The sequence below is a fragment of the Berghia stephanieae genome, chromosome 3 (assembly GCF_034508935.2).
Source record: "Berghia stephanieae isolate SIO BIC M18660-M18661 chromosome 3, UCSD_Bste_1.3, whole genome shotgun sequence".
Taxonomy (NCBI): Eukaryota; Metazoa; Mollusca; class Gastropoda; order Nudibranchia; family Aeolidiidae; genus Berghia; species Berghia stephanieae.
Window position 1 is genome coordinate 106632159 of NC_088362.1, and position 17154 is coordinate 106649312.

The 17154-nt window shown below is 34.8% G+C and overlaps 1 protein-coding gene and 1 non-coding gene across 2 annotated transcripts; one reads left to right on the forward strand and one right to left on the reverse strand.

The window, feature by feature from the left end:
- Positions 1-482: 482 nt before the first annotated feature.
- LOC144969728 (cerebellin-1-like) lies at positions 483-15066 on the reverse strand. Its single transcript, XM_078908887.1, has 8 exons — positions 14930-15066; positions 11641-11748; positions 10957-11043; positions 9444-9530; positions 5261-5335; positions 3583-3669; positions 2125-2316; positions 483-952 (listed from the first exon to the last, which is right to left on the reverse strand). Exons 2-8 carry the CDS (start codon positions 11714-11716, stop codon positions 732-734), a joined length of 825 nt encoding a protein of 274 aa, XP_078765013.1. The 5' UTR covers positions 11717-11748; positions 14930-15066; the 3' UTR covers positions 483-731.
- LOC144969770 (5S ribosomal RNA) lies at positions 14116-14234 on the forward strand. Its single transcript, XR_013644847.1, has one exon. It is a non-coding gene; the product is annotated as a 5S ribosomal RNA (ribosomal RNA).
- Positions 15067-17154: the final 2088 nt, after the last annotated feature.

A 17154-nucleotide genomic window follows, 5' to 3' on the forward strand; every position in this document is an offset into this window, starting at 1 on the left:
GAAATTTGAAATTTTATTTTAAAGGTTCAGATATAAAATGGAAACAATAACAACACATATGAGTGACACACACACACACACGCACACACACACACACACACACACACACACACCCCACAGAGAGAGAGAGAGAGAGAGAGAGAGAGAGTGTGTGTCCATCATTAGCATCACCATCGTCATCAACATCGTCATCATTAAGATACCTATCTAAGAAAATATAGCAATGATAACAACAACAACAACAATAAATAATAAAAAGAATAATGATAATAGTAATGACAATGATAATAGTAATAATAATAATAATAATAAAAATAATAATAATAATAGTAATAATAATAATAAAAATAATAATAATAATAATAATAATAATAATAATAATAATAATAATAATAATAATAATAACATGATGATAATAATAATAATAATAATAATAATAATAATAATAATAATAATAATAATAATAATAATAACAATAATAATAATGATAATAATAATAGTAATAAATATAATGACTTTTATTATTATTGCTTGACATCAATTATCGTTTGTAATAGTGGAGAGCTAGAGATGAAGATTATAATAATTTCTAAACCTTCTTGGGTGGTGGAGCAGCCCCAGAAAAAAAACAACGAAATTAGCATAACTAGAACATTGACTCAAAATTGTTCCACGGCGGTGTCCATATGAGCTGCTTATCTGACAATTCGTTGATCAAAAATCAGACAGGTCTACAAAGCCTTGATAATGTAGCCAGTAAATACGGAGTAGGCACTAGCATAGTTTTCAAACGGTAGCGAGGAACTGCTGTCAACAACTGTTTTTACAATTTGTCCAGCTTCCAGTTGGACTAACGTGCTCGCCGAGGACTGATCGTTCTTTTCATTGTTTTCGGTGTCCACCGATGCGACTGTCTTTCCATTTGCTTGAAGATGTAAGTTGACATAATTGCCTGAAAAAATGTTTTAAAATAACAAATATAATATAATATATAAACACACACACACACACACACACACACACACACACACACACATATATATATGCATATACATATACATATATTGACTCCTGCAGATATGTTTCATGCCTTTTACTTTGGGCAATAAGCAGAGAGTGTAATCGTTATTGTTGTTATTATTATTTATCAATTTATAAATAATATGAATAATGGTAACAACACTAACGATCACACTCCCCGTGGATTGCCCAAAGTAAAAGCATCAAACAGATCTGTAGGGGACCATTGTCCACAGAGGAACGATTGCCTTATTATGGAATTTTAAAATCTAGTTTTATACTATTTTAGCGTTTAAAAGTGAAGGGTAATGCGAATGTCATAAGCCTAAAGTTAACCATTTTTTTACAATGAGATAAAGATTTATATCATAGCAACTATTATTATTGAAAAAGTCGCAAAGAATTCTGGGAGTATTTTATATATTATTAAGAGGTAAACACTTGAGATTTAGACACAGTACTCCAATAATTAAATGGAAATGGGTCTGCGCATGGCGGAAGTCAACGTATTATAACAAACGAAAAGAGGACCACGGCCACTTTGTTTAGAGTCCTTTTCTTTAATTCCATGATCAGAACACACTTTCTGTTTGTTTAATTTTTTTTTTTTTTTTTTTCGGTTCCAGTTTTTTTTTTTTTTTTTGGACTTTCAATGAAACATTCATTGGCCTAAATATAGAATTGACAGTCGGCAATGGACACCATTGTAGTCTGTTCAGTCGACAGTCAATATCACGTGATTTGATTCATCATGACAAAGTAAGTTCAAATGAAACAGAACGAAATATAATCTAAACCGGTTGTGTTGCTAAATTCCTCTTTGGAAATCTTTTGTATTGAAAGTTTGAAGACTGTTATCTTACCCGCCATCGTGTACTAGAGAGTTTGATGTTACCAGCACAAAATAGCCGTCCTTAACGGCCATGTCTAGACAAGAGCCTAGCTAGTCAGAGACGAGAAAACGTTCATGAAATCCGATTTTTTAGTCACTTGCTCCGCTTAGGCCTAAGACTAGCAAGTTATTCACAAGACTAGTAAAGAACTAAATAGAGTAGTGCGCTTACATGAAATTGGGACCTTATATAGAGTGCGTGGCAAGCTTACCATTATCAGCCCTCACAGATACGTGGAACACGTATAAACCTTTCCTGGGCGCCGTAAATATTCCGGTGGACGGGTCATAGTCGTTGCCAATGTTGAGCAGCACATGGCCAAACACAAACACCAATCCTTTTTCATTATAGTTCGAGTGGCTATCTGGCGTCAGTTCAGCACTGAAAGCCGACATGTATGTCTCTAGTGATTAAAGGCAAAGAAATAAATATCAACAAAGAATTATTAATGATGATGACATTAATAATAATAATAATAATAATAATAATAATAATAATAATAATAATAATAATAATAATAATAATAATAATAATGACACTACTACTACTACTACTACTACTACTACTACTACTACTACTACTACTACTACTACTATACTATTACTACTACTACTACTACTACTACTACTACTACTACTACTACTATATCTACTATTACTACTACTACTATACTACTACTACTACTACTACTACTACTACTACTACTACTACTACTACTACTACTACTACTACTACTACTACACTACTACTACTACTACTACTACTACTACTATACTACTACTACTACTACTACTACTACTTATATTATTATTATTATTATTATTATTATTATTATTATTATTATTATTATTATTATTAGTATTGATAATAATAATAATAATACTAATAATAATAATAATATAATAATAATAATAAATAATAATAATAATAATAATAATAATAATAATAATAATAATAATAATAATTTTTCTTAATAATGATTGACATGAACGCATATTATACAGGTCTGGTATCCGAACACAATTTTGGGCCTAGTTTAACATTGTTGCGATTGACAATATTTTACGTCATTTTTAAAGATTTCCAATACAACAATGGGCCAATAATGAACTGGATAATCAGACCTGGAAATAAGTGCACGTCGATAATGATAAATTGTCAAAAAGTATAAGATACACGAGTCGCGTAATTTTTGCCGATGTAAGAGTTGCCAGATTGTTCAATTGTCGCTTATGAATATTTGCTTACAAATTTATATCATAATAACCACGAGATTCATGTCATTCGATATCATAATGATTATAATATTGTATCTAACTCAATTCCTATTTAAAGTGAATTTCAACCATCTTTAAACGTATTGTTTTGTAGCTTCACCTGTGTTATTAATCATAAAACGTAAGAGTTGCCAGTTTGTTCAATTGGCGCTTATGAATATTTGGTTACAAAATTACATCATAATAACCATGAGATTTCAGGCATTCGGGACATCATCATAATGATTATAATATTGTATATGTCTTCCTTCCTATTTAAAGTAAATTTCAACAATTTTTAAACGTATTGTTTTGTAGCTTCAACTGTGTAATCGATCATAAAATCTGAAAAATAATCTGGAAACGATACACTCTTATAGGTACCCCGTGTTTTGATTATCAAATTCATTTACCTTTGTCTACGAGATCTCCAATAGCTATGGACTGATTGTTCACCACTGTCTCTATATGGCTTATCCGGTTCTCAAACACCTTTGTATCTGGGAAAATATGGTGTGAAATAAGAATTAGATAGACTTTGCAAATTTGCACAAAAGTTGTCTTTTAATAATAATAATAATAATAATAATAATAATAATAATAATAATAATAATAAATGGCATTTATATAGCGCTTTGCCCCGTTGTCACAGGCCCTAAGCACTTTACAGTGATATAAAACAAAACATATTACAGTAAGACAAGTTTGATGGAAACGTGATACGAATTCAATTTAACAACAACAAGATACGATAATAGTATTGCAACTTTATGACGTAAAATTATAAAACTTTAAGTGAGATTTGAACGTTGTCAACGAATCCGAGCATCTCACGTGTGGTGGGAGAGAGTTCCAAAACTGGGCGGCCAAAAATTGAAAAGATTGTTCACTATTTTACGCAATGGCTTAGGTTTGATAAGGATTGATTGGTCATTGCTTGACCTCCAGTTTCTATTGGGGACATATATGTTTAGAAGGTCTTTAATATAGGAGGGACTGTTGGTGCTCAAGGTTTTGTAGACAACAGTACAAATCTTATAGGCAACTCTTTTTTCAACAGGAAGCCAATGTAACTCACGGAGAAGGAGAGTTGCTGAAGGGTATTTTTTTTTGTTACTGCGTACAATGCAACTTGCTGCGTTATTTCGAGTAACCTGGAGTTTGCTCATTTTGTCTTCAAGTAAATTCGCCCAAAGGGAGTTACAATAGTCCAATTTAGATAAAACAAGGGAATTAATTAACAGTTCTGCTATATGCTTCGGTATTAAATTACGAATTTTGCTTATTTTATTAATTTCTACGTACATAGATTGTATGGTGTTATTCACGTGGCTTGTCATGGAAAGATCTTTATCAATGATGACGCCAAGGTTTTTTTTGCTTTATTTCAAAATTCTATTGTGCTATTTCCGAGAGTAATAGGTGATTTATTTGCCTGTTTAAGGATACTCGGCCTTCCACACATTAAAATCTCAGTTTTACTATAACTTGATTTTAACTTATTATGGTACATCAAAGATTTAATCTCATTAAAACAGCTCGTAATTCGTTGTAATAAGAACTGTAAATTACTAAGGGATGCTCAGTCATATATTTGCGTATCATCTGCATAAAAATGATATCTCAGATTGAATCTGGATATCACACTAGAAAGGGGCTGCAGTAAAAAGGACAGGGCCAAGAACAGAGCCTTGTGGCACTCCAAAGTTTAGGAAAACTTGTTCTGACTGAACACCATTTACTTCGGCAGTCTGTCATCGATCCTGTAAATATGATGTAAACCATTTCGGGCAATTCCTTTTATGCCGAACGTATTTTCTAGTCTTCTTAACAAAATGTCATGGTCAATGGTGTCAAAGGAAGCCGAAAGATCTAAAAGAGATAATACATTGATAGAGCCGAAAGGCCCATGTAGCCAGGTTTTTATCTTTCTACATTGTTTGTTAAATGGTCGATAGCAATTACTCGCTTCTCATTGGATAGGACGAGAGTTTTGTAGCTTCGTGTAATCAATCATAAAACCTGCATAATAACCTGGAAACGATACACTCTTCTATGTACCCCGTGTTTTGATTACCAAATTCATTTTACCTTTGTAAATAGCGTTGGACTGATTGTCCACCACTGTTTCTATATTTCTTATCCGGTTCTCAAGCGCCTTTGTATCTGGGAAAATAGGGTTTTGAAATAAGAATTAGATAGACTTTGCATATTTGCATAAAAGTGGTCTTTTAGAGCCGCAAGGCCCTTGTAGCCAGGTTTTTATCTTTCTACAGTGTTTGTTAAATGGTCGATAGCAATACGCTTCAACATTCGTAACGTCACTTCCCTCGTAATGACGCATGGTTACTTAGTAACTGGCTCTAAACTATCGGAACAATGGCGGGCGCCCTTATGAAATATTTCTCCGACAAGCATAAAAGCGTATCCAGAGGAAAAAAAAACCCATTATAAATCTGATCATGTTTTGACTTTTCCACATTCTGATCACAAGACATATGAAAAGTTCTAGCCAGCATGAAGAATAAAAAGTACCGATCTTCTTTGTTTAGAACCACGATGCCGCCGTTTCTGGGCGACGTGACATCAGACTATTGAATCCAATTACTCGCTTCTCATTGGATAGGACGAGAGTTAATTGTATCTTACTTCCTGTAAGATCTAAGAGGCTCGTTGGGGTCCTGATAGCTCAGTTGGTAGTTCACTCGCTTCAGACGCCAAGGGACTGAGATCGATCCCGGATGTAGTCGAGATTAATTTTGACCCTCCCCCTCTGTCCATCCAGCAGTGATTTGGTAGCTGGATCTGTTCGATATGGCGGAAAGACTAGGGGTTCTATCCAAAGGGTAGCAGTTGCTATGTCACACTATAGAAATCGGGATAAACTCCATCTCTATGGGCCCAATGGTTCTGAATGACTACTAAGAGATTCATCTGGGTGGGCATGGGGTTGGCGGGGGGTAAGTCTGGGTTGGTTAGAAAACAAATAAATACAAACTGTTCTACCAAGTGAGACGTGAGGACCCTGAAATGTGAATAAAGGGGCACAATTTTAATCTCATTCCAATCTTGGGATACAATATTATAACTAGAAAACATTTAAGAATGGATGTGCAATGCCTATTCTCGTTCGGCTTTATTCTTGGCGTAAAGTTGTGTCCACGGAACACGCTCTTACTCCGGTGTAAAATGAATACCTGAATCGGATAATCAGACCTGGTAATAAGTGCACGTCGATAATGATAAATTGTCACAAAAGTATAAGATACACAAGTCGCGTAATTTTTGCCGATGTAAGAGTTGCCAGATTGTTCAATTGTCGCTTATGAATATTTGGTTACAAATTTATATCATAATAACCGCGAGGTTCATGTCATTCGATATCATAATGATTATAATATTATGGTATCTGCCGCCATTCCTATTTAAAGTGAATTTCAACCATCTTTAAACGTATTGTTTTGAAGCTTTAACTGTGTTATCAATCATAAAGCCCCCCATAGACGGACAGATCTCATCGCGGTACGGATTACTGCTGGGTCGCTGTGACCCGATCCCTGCGTTTATCGCAGATGATTTTTGCCCACACACGGGGAGATATTTTTTTGAGGCGATCGGCGATCGGGGGCGTGGCAGTATAAAAAAGTGGACAATTGTTTCCGGATTTTCGCTGTTTTCACGTCGGATTAGTGATCAGCGTCAAATTTACAATAGGTTTGATACTAAAAACTGTGTGTTTACTCCAAAAATTGGTGAAATTAGAAATAAATTTTAATTAATAGTGAGGCTATGTGGCCGACAGAACCGATCCCAGTTACTGTCTGTTATTCTATCTTTCGTCTTGCGCACAATAGTGATTACTTCTCACTAAATTATACCAATTAGATTGTTGAAGGAACGAAATTGACATCATTCCACTCTTTGTTATTATATTAAGGCAGTCATTTTGGTAATTAGTTCTCACTAAATTATATCAATCAGACTTTTAACGTTCAAGGTTACTCATAGTTTTGTGTGACGGTACGTTATTTCCGACTGGTGGGTGTTGTGAGCATTTTACCTAAACTCATAGCATCAATAACCGTCCAAGATATTCGCATCATATGTAGCAATAGCTATAATAATCTAACATGTCGAGAGAGAGAGAGAGAGAGAGAGAGAGAGAGAGAGAGAGAGAGAGAAATTTACTTGCGCTATATATACCGCTATATTCAATAAAGGTGCTCAAATCACTTTATAAGGTTCCTTGGCCAACATAAAAACATGTTAGACGAGACATGACTGTTAAGCGATATTGCAATTGTTTCCCGACAGAGACGACGCTGTAAACAGCGAGGTATTCAATTTAACTGTGAACAAGGTGAGAGAATGCTAGTAAAGAGCCTTTTCCAAGGACTCAATTATGCGCCACTCAGAGCGGGACTCGAATCCAGTAGAGTCCGATCCAAAGGCGAGTGTCAGTTCACAAGACCACATGCATAGCCGCACAAAAAAGTAATGAGAGAATAGATTCATATGTATTGAAGGAGGAGAGAGCGGATGGAGTGAGTAAAGTTCTTGGATATTTATAGAAGGAACCAAATTGGCGTCACTCATCTCATTGTTATTGTTTTTAGACACCCGTTTTTATGATTAGTTCTCATTAAAATATATCAAACTATAACGTTCAAGGCTCCATGTAGATTTTTGGGCTGGAGTGATATTTTTGGCTGGCGGACTTTGTGAGTATTTTAATTTAACACAGAGCATCAATAGAAGGAATTGATTTGACGTTAGTCAACCCGTTGTTATTGCTTTTAGACAGCCGTTTTCATAATTAACTTATCACTAAGTTATATCAATCAGACTATGAACGTTCGAGTTTGCAGTTTTGTGTGTTAATATGTTATACCACGATGGAGATGTCGTGAGTATTTTTCCAATACGCATAACATCAATACATTTGCAATCCGATTTAACACGGAAATTTTTCCATTTTGTGGACAATAAAGATTTGTTATTTATCGTCATAATTATTATTATTATTATTATTATTATTATTATTATTATTATTATTATTATTATTATTATTATTATTATTATTATTATTATTATTATTATTATAATTATTATTATTATTATAATTATTATTATTATTATCATTATTATTATTATTATTATTATTATTATTATTATTATTATTATTATTATTATTATTATTATTATTATTATTATTATTATTATTATTATTTATAAAACAAATCGACAGTGCTCCCGTGGCAGGTTAAACGGGTACTCCTCGGGACTACTCGCATTCTACCTCTTCCTGGCGCAACATTTATAAAAATATTATTTAAAAAAAATAATAACACAGCATTTATTTGGCGCAATATCCACGTGCTCAAAGCGCTTTACAAGGGGTCCCAAGGCAACAGTAATATTAAACTTGAAAGACGAGACATGACGCCTGTCAGGCGATGTGACATTTTTCCCTACAAAGACAACGAACGGCCATGTACTCATTTTACACCTGAGTACGGTGAGAGAATGTGAGTAAAGAGCCTTTTCCAAGGACTCAACTCTGCGCCACTCAGAGCGGGTCTCGAAACTTGAACCTTCCGATCCGAAAGCGAGAGTCATACCACTTGGTCCATCACAAAACAGGGAGGGGCACCGTTCTGTCACCACATAGCCTCAATATTGATTAAAATTTATTTCTAATTTCATCAATTTTTGGAGTAAAAATATAGTTCTTGGTATCAAACCTATTGTAAATTCGACGCTGATCACGAATCTGACGTCAAAACAACGAAAATCCGAAAAAAAAATTGTCCAATTATTTATACTGCCACGCCCCCGATCGCCGATCGCCTCGAAAAATATTAAGCAAGGCGAGCTTTGCGAGCGATTGACCGACCCTCTGTTTATCGGCCAGGTATTTGGCCACACACATTGCGTTTTAACCCCGGTTTGCCTGATCGGCGTATGAACCAGGATCAAAACCGGCGTGTATGGAGCCTTTAAAACGTAAAAGTTGCCAGATTGTTCAATTGGCGCTTATGAATATTTGGTTACAAAATTGTATCATAATGACCATGAAATTTAAGGCATTCGAGATATCATCATAATGATTGTAATATTGTATATGTCTTCATTCCTATTTAAAGTAAATTTCAACAATTTTTAAAGGTATTATTTTGTAGTTTCGTGTAATAAATCATAAAATCTGCAAGATAATCTGGAAACGATACACTCCTCTGTGTATCCCGTGTTTTGATTATCAAATTCATTTTACCTTTGTCTACCAGATCTCCAATAGCTTTGAACTGATTGTTCAGCATTGTCTCTATATGGCTTATCCGGTTCTCAAACGCCTCTGTTTCTGGGAAAATAAGGTTTGAAATAGGAATTAGATAGACTTTGCAAATTTGCATAAAAGTTGTCTTTTAATAATAATAATAATAATAATAATAATAATAATAATAATAATAATAATAATAATAATAATAATAATAATAATAATAATAATAATAATAATAATAATAATAATAATAATAATAAATGGCATTTATATAGCGCTTTACCCCGTTGTCACAGGCTCTAAGCTCTTTACAGTGATATAAAACAAAACATATTACAGTAAGACAAGTTTGATGGAAAGGTGATACGAATTCAATTTAACAACAACAAGATACGATAATAGTAATGCAACTTTATGACGTAAAATTATAAAACTTTAAGAGAGATTTGAACGTTGTCAACGAATCCGAGCATCTCACGTGTGATGGGAGAGAGTTCCAAAACTGGGGGGCCGAAAATTGAAAAGATTGTTCACCTATTTTACGCAATGGCTTAGGTTTGATAAGGATTGATTGGTCATTGCTTGACCTCAAGTTTCTATTGGGGACATATATGTTTAGAAGGTCTTTAATATAGGAGGGACTGTTCGTGCTCAAGGATTTGTAGACAACAGTACAAATCTTATAGGCAACTCTTTTTTCCACATGAAGCCAATGTAATTCACGGAGAAGGAGAGTTGATGACGAGTAATTTTTTGTTATTGCGTACAATGAGTCTGGCTGCGTTATTTCGAGTAACCTGGAGGTTGCTCATTTTGTCTTTAGCTAAACTCGCGCAAAGGGAGTTATTAGTCCAATTTAGATAAAACAAGGGAATTAATTAAAAGTTCTTCTATATGTTTCGGTATTAAATTACGAATTTTGCTTTTTTTTTTTTCATTTCTATGTACATAGATTGTATGGTGTTATTCACGTGGCTTGTCATGGAAAGATCTTTATCAATGATGAGGCCAAGGTTTTTTGCTTTATTTGAAAATTCTATTGTGCTATTTGAGAGTAATAGGTGATTTATTTGCGTGTTTAAGGATACTCGGCAGGGCCAAGAACAGAGCCTTGTGGCACTCCAAAGCTTAGGAAAACTTGTTCTGACTGAACATCATTCACTACGACAGCCATCGATCCTGTAAATATGATGTAAACCATTTAAGGGCAGTTCTTTTTATGCCGAACGGATTTTCTAGTCTTCTTCACAAAATGTCATGGTAAATGGTGTCAAAAGCAGCTGAAAGATCTAAAAGGCATAATACATTGATAGAGCCGCAAGGCCCATGTAGCCAGGTTTTTATCTTTCTACAGTGTTTGTTAAATGGTCGATAGCAATTACTCGCTTCTCATTGGATAGAATGAGAGTTTTGTAGCTTCGTGTAATCAATCATAAAATCTGCAAATAATCTGGAAACGATACACTCTTCTGTGTACCCCGTGTTTTGATTACCAAATTCACTTTACCTTTGTCTACGAGATCTCCAATAGCTATGGACTGATTGTTCACCACTGTCTCTATATTTCTTATCCAGTTCTCAAACACCTTCGTATCTGGGAAAATAGGTTTTGAAATAAGAATTAGATAGACTTTGCAAATTTGCATAAAAGTGGTCTTTTTGAGCCCCTTGTATCCAGGTTTTGGTAGCTGTGTCTGTTCGATATGGCAGAAAGACTAGGGTACTATTCAAAGGATATCAATTGCTATTGTCCGTTTCACACTATAGAAATCGGATAAACTCCATCTCTATGGGCCCAATGGTTCTGAATGACTACTAAGAGACTCGTCTGGGTGGGCATGGGGTGTGGGGGGGGGGGGGTTAGGCTGGGATGGTTAGAAAACAAATAAATACAAACTGTTCTACCAAGTGAGACATGGGGACCGTGAAATGTGAATTGGGATACAATATTATAACTAGAAAACATTTAAGAATGGATGTGCAATGCCTATTCTCGTGCGGCTTTATTCTTGGCGTAAAGTTGTGTCCACGGAACACGCTCTTACTCCTGTGTAAAATGAGAACATGGTCGATTAGAGCATTTTCTCCGTTAAAAATGAATATGCAAAAATACTTTACATACATCATGGCTTGTCCTACACACGCGGGGAGGATTCCGTGGAAGATATTCAAAACAATTTACATCACCTACCCACGCCCTGCATCTGTTTGCTGACCAAATACTCCATTTCCTTCTGTCGGTTTTCCAGCTGTAACACGTGCTTCATCAAGTAGCGAAAAACATCACCAACATCTTGCTCTAAAACGAGATGAGAAACAATCTGACGTAAATTGACAAACAACATTTTTATATTTTGGTTATAAAACTTTTACCTCCTATATCCATAGGTTACGATGACCTTCGATTTTCTAAGGTCTTAAATTTCAGACTTCAATGGTTTCCGGGTTGAGACGTTTTGCCAAGTTGAGGATCATAATATATATATATATATATATATATATATATATATATATATATATGTATATATATATATATGTATATATATATATCAGGCATGTGCAATCCATAGAAGCACAGTAAGTACTGTTTACCCAAGACTTTCAAGTCTACAATATTGCTGAGGAAAGTAAGACGTCAACAAAATATTAATAAGTTTAATTAACCTAATAATAACCTAATAAAATCAACCCAATAAGCTAATAATAGAGACAAGCAGATAATAAACTGCTACATGCCCTTACAGAGAGAACGTCATCCTGTTTTTTTTGCATGCGTCTCTCGTCCTCGCTTCCGGTGAAGTGTCTACATGCCGCTTTCAAGATAGCCCATAGCCAGTGGCGTGGGGCCATTGGATCGAATGGTGCCAGGCACCGTACCAATCTTTTAAAAATCATTAACAGCATAATTTAATTAAAAATAAAACTGAGAAATTTTAACTCCACTGTCTTTCGCCAACTCGCCAACAACATACTGCCTTTTTAGTCTCCACTCTATTCAAGATTCCGAATCACGCACTGCGCCGACTCGTGTGTTGGTGACATCACTGCGCGAAGTAGTGACTAAATCAAACACCATGGTGCAAAGCAATCCAAGCTCCAGTTAATGCTCTATCCATTAGTATCGCTACAGCTGATTGAGCGAGAAACTGGGTCGAATTATACTATCTTCAAATAGCGGAAAACCCCTCGACTTGTGCCAGGATCTGAGAGCTCCACCGTTGGACGGGAGGATGCGCCAAATTAGGATAACTTCGGCCATCCAAAGTATTACATTAACTGTCAAAAACACTGATCATTGTCAAGTTTATTTGTAAGCAGCAAAGAAAGACAACATAAAACTTTAAAATATGACATATCAACCCCCCCCCCAACTCTTTTTCACGATTATTGAATAAAGTAATTCTTTGCAACGAAGCATTGTGGACGAATTTACCAACATTTTTCTTGCTTGTAGTGCCGAGTTGATGGTTACGTGTGTATGAGTGTTTTATTTGTGTGTGTGTGTGTGTGTGTGTGTTTGTTTGTGCGTGTATTTGTGTGAGTCAGAGAAAGAAAGCGAAGATTGTCAACAGTTATACTTTGGTGTGTTTTTAGATTTTTTAAGTACTTAAGTGGAGTGATTTTTTCTTTGTGATGCTTTAAGATCTGAATCTACCTTTTATTTGTGCAATCATTAATCGTAGTCCACTGATTTCCATTATTTGAGATATACTTTGAAGTTTTGTTTTGTTAAACAATGAATTGCAATGAATCAAGTTGACTCTTTACTTCACCGACCGTTTGGGAGATTGACACTAGATGACAAATTAGAAATAAAAAGACTAGTTCCTCACCAACCAACTGATTTTGAATTAACACAGGTGTGGAAATCTCGAAAACGCTCTTTTTCAGTGACATGGTATTACAGGCATGAATGGCTCACAGTTACTCGTAGTTTAGAAAAAAAACGTTTCTTTTGTTTTTATTTTCTACTTTTTACAGATACAACAAACACTTGCGAAATTCAATGAAACACAGAGCGGTTAAATTCGTTAATGATTCTGTCAATTCACAAAGCTGAAATAGATGCCATTCCAAATTTCAATAAACACATTATAAAAAGATTTGCAGAGATGAAACATCGCCGTGCAGATTTTCTTTACAAGTACTAAAAGTAAGTAATTTCTGTCATAGGTTTTTTTTTTAATCTTTTGATTTACATTTATCACATATTGATTGCATTATCGACCAAAACCAATCCTTTAAATGGTGGACAAAGAATAATTACAAAGACCTATTCATACGGGACTTGTATCTCAGTGTTGTGGCTTGATGTTTTCATGAATTATTTGTTTTTGTGAGTTTTGTCCACTCGTAGAAACCATCGACCCTCCCCCCACCCTTCCAAAAAAAGAGAGTTTTTAACATGTGCTCTCTCCTCTTAACCGTGTTCACTGTTTTAGATTTTTTTTTCTTCTTCTAATCATGGCACCACCATACGCCGTCAATACGCCACGCCGCTGCCCATAGCCATTTTAAATTCTCCAGTAACGACAAATTGTGCAACAGACGAATACAACGCGCTATTTCAACTAACAATATTATACATTTCTAAACTATCTTCATCATTATATAAATCAGCAATAATGTTTTAATATTATATTAAATTCTATTTTCGACGCTTGTTGTCTACGACCATACTACGTTGAAAATACCGGTTCTCATCCGATCACCGAAGTCAAGCAACGTCAGGCGTGGTTAGTAGTTATTTGGGTGACCGCTTGGGAACCCCACGTGTTGTAGACATGTCCTTTTTAAAAAAAATTGTTTATTTTATTATCTATTTTACAATTTTATTACATTGTAAAACATTATTTGTTTGTTTTTTAAAATTGTTATTTAATTTTTTTTTTTAGTATATATATATATATATATATATATATATATATATATATATATATATATATAAATATAAAAATATATATATATATATATATATAATATATATATATATATATGTGTGTGTGTGTGTGTGTGTGTGTGTGTGAGAGAGAGAGAGAGAAAGAGAGCGTTGTGTGTGTTGTTTTTTGTTTGGTTTTATTATTAATTGTGGGACATGTGGATAATGAATGTTGGCAAGGCCAACTTTATGATATTGTTGATAATGCAAAGTACAAAATCTGCTTGTCCAGGGAAAACGGTCACCGCACGTGCTTGATACATACATACATACATACACACATACCTACCTACCTACCTTCCTACCTACCGACATGCCTAAAAACCTACATACCTACATAAATACATACATACATACATACATACATACATACATACATACATACATACATACATACATACATACATACATACATACATACATATATATATATATATATATATATATATATATATATACAGACACAGAGAGACGTACAGAAAGACAGATAGACACACAGACAGACAGACAGACACACAGATATAATTATACATAGTTTTACCTCCAACATCAAAGTTGGCGCTGTCTGTTTCTTCTTGCAGGAATCCTGCCAGTCAAAGTAGTATACAGCGCACGTATACTTTCCAATGACGCTGCTGATCGTAGCTGAGAGGTAACTGCTCCTTTTGTCATCGGTAATTTCCCCCTGTGCCTAGAATGAAGGTTAAAATATACAGACAAAATCACCCCAAAAAGTGTGTGTGTGTGTGTGTGTGTGTGTGTGTGTGTGTGTGTATGTATATATATCGAAATTATAAAGAAAAAATAATATGTATAATTTTCCAGGTCAACAATCTGAAAATAACAATCGAAGCCAACAATAAGACATTCTATTTCCTAGACATAACTATCAACCCGAACAACGACACCTACCAACCATTTTCAAAACCCAACAACATCCCTTTGCACGTCCATAGACATAGCAATCACCCGCCATCTATGATAAAAAAATAACATCCCAGAGAGCATTAACAAACGCCAATCTAACACGGAGTATTCATTCAAAACCAGATACAACCTGCATGAATCTTCCTTCAAAAACATACACAAACGACATTCTTCTAGAATAAGCGAATACATTAGGAACCTCAAAGAAAAGAAGCATACAACACAGCATTACATGGAAAACTATCTCCAAAGCACAGTCGTCCTCCCTATCATCTAAGATTTGCATCCTCTCATTGGATGCAAAATTCTATGTCATCACAAAACCGAACATCGCAACACTCAACAGAAGAAATGAACGAACATCTTCATGGACACATATAGAAAAAAAAAACACCTTTCATGTAACTAAGAACCACCATAACCGCTAAGCTGAAAACGTACGATGCCAACCGGAACACAACGATATACTTTCACTATCACTTCCTGATGTCCTTGAATTCTCGAGACAATATTGTAGAAGTTGATCATAATTATACTTAATACATGATGATGATGATGATGATGATGATGATGATGATGATGATGATGATGATGATGATGATGATGATGTAATAATAATGGCTCGCATTTATAATGCGCCAATCCTCACAGACAGCAGGTTCTAGGCGAAACTTCATGATAAGTTGTCAGAGTGGCTCTATAGCAGGCATATTCTTATGGGTTTTGGATGAGATTATTATGCACCATACACACTTATTATTAATACTGTATTATAATAACGTTCGCAAAATATACCAAAGAGGGACAACTCTGATTTAGGTGAGAGGGTAAATTACATTTGTTCACATGTTGATATGCTAAGCTAAAATAAATATTTGTAGGTAAACTGTTTGAAATGACAAAATAAAGAGTAACGTGGATGGGGAAGAAGAAGAAGAAGAAGAAGAAGAAGAAGAAGAAGAAGAAGAAGAAGAAGAAGAAGAAGAAGAAGAAGAAGAAGAAGAAGAAGAAGAAGAAGAAGAGGAGGAGTAGAGGAGGAGGAAGAGGAGGAGGAGGAAGAAGAAGGAGAAGAGGAGGAGGAGGAGGAGAAGAGGAGGAGGGGGAGGAGGAGGAGGAGGAGGAGGAGGAGGAGGAGGAGGAGGAGGAGGAGGAAGAGTGAATGATATACAGTGTGTGTGTTTTTAAAAACAAATTATTGACACATTCCAGGTTTGAATAACTCGAGAGCTATGTAAATTTTTATCAAGCGGTTTTTTCCATAATATTTGCAGAATTTATTCAAGTTTTGACTTATAGCTGAGTTTTGACGTCATCAGTAGAAACGGGTAATTTTGAAATAAATCGTAATTTATTTTGGCTTTGTTCCACATGATTCTCGAAAGTTTATGCCATTTAACATGTCAATTTAAGGATATCAACTTGGAACATTGCCGTGACTGTAAAATTCTTTTGTGTATGACGTCATTCCTGATTGTACTGATGATTACGATAGAATTTTGAGGTTTGACGCAGTGGTGGGAACCCTTGGAGACGGCAGTCTTCATGCAAACAACACAACGATATTATGACAACATAGCTCGGCTGAAAACAACGAGAAAGCTATGGTGTGCCTATGGTTTCACGAAGCTGGAAAGAGGCTTACGGTTTGTCATTCAAAAAGGTGGTGGTCACGTGGAGTTTTAAATCAGACGATTAATCAAACACACGATCACAAGTAGGATATAAGAAAAAGAAACCTTTAATAAATTTGGATAAATGTATTGAAATCCAAATTGATGTCGATGCAGCTGGGTTTTTTTTTTTTAGTTATTCCAACCTGAAAATGCAATTTATTTCAAA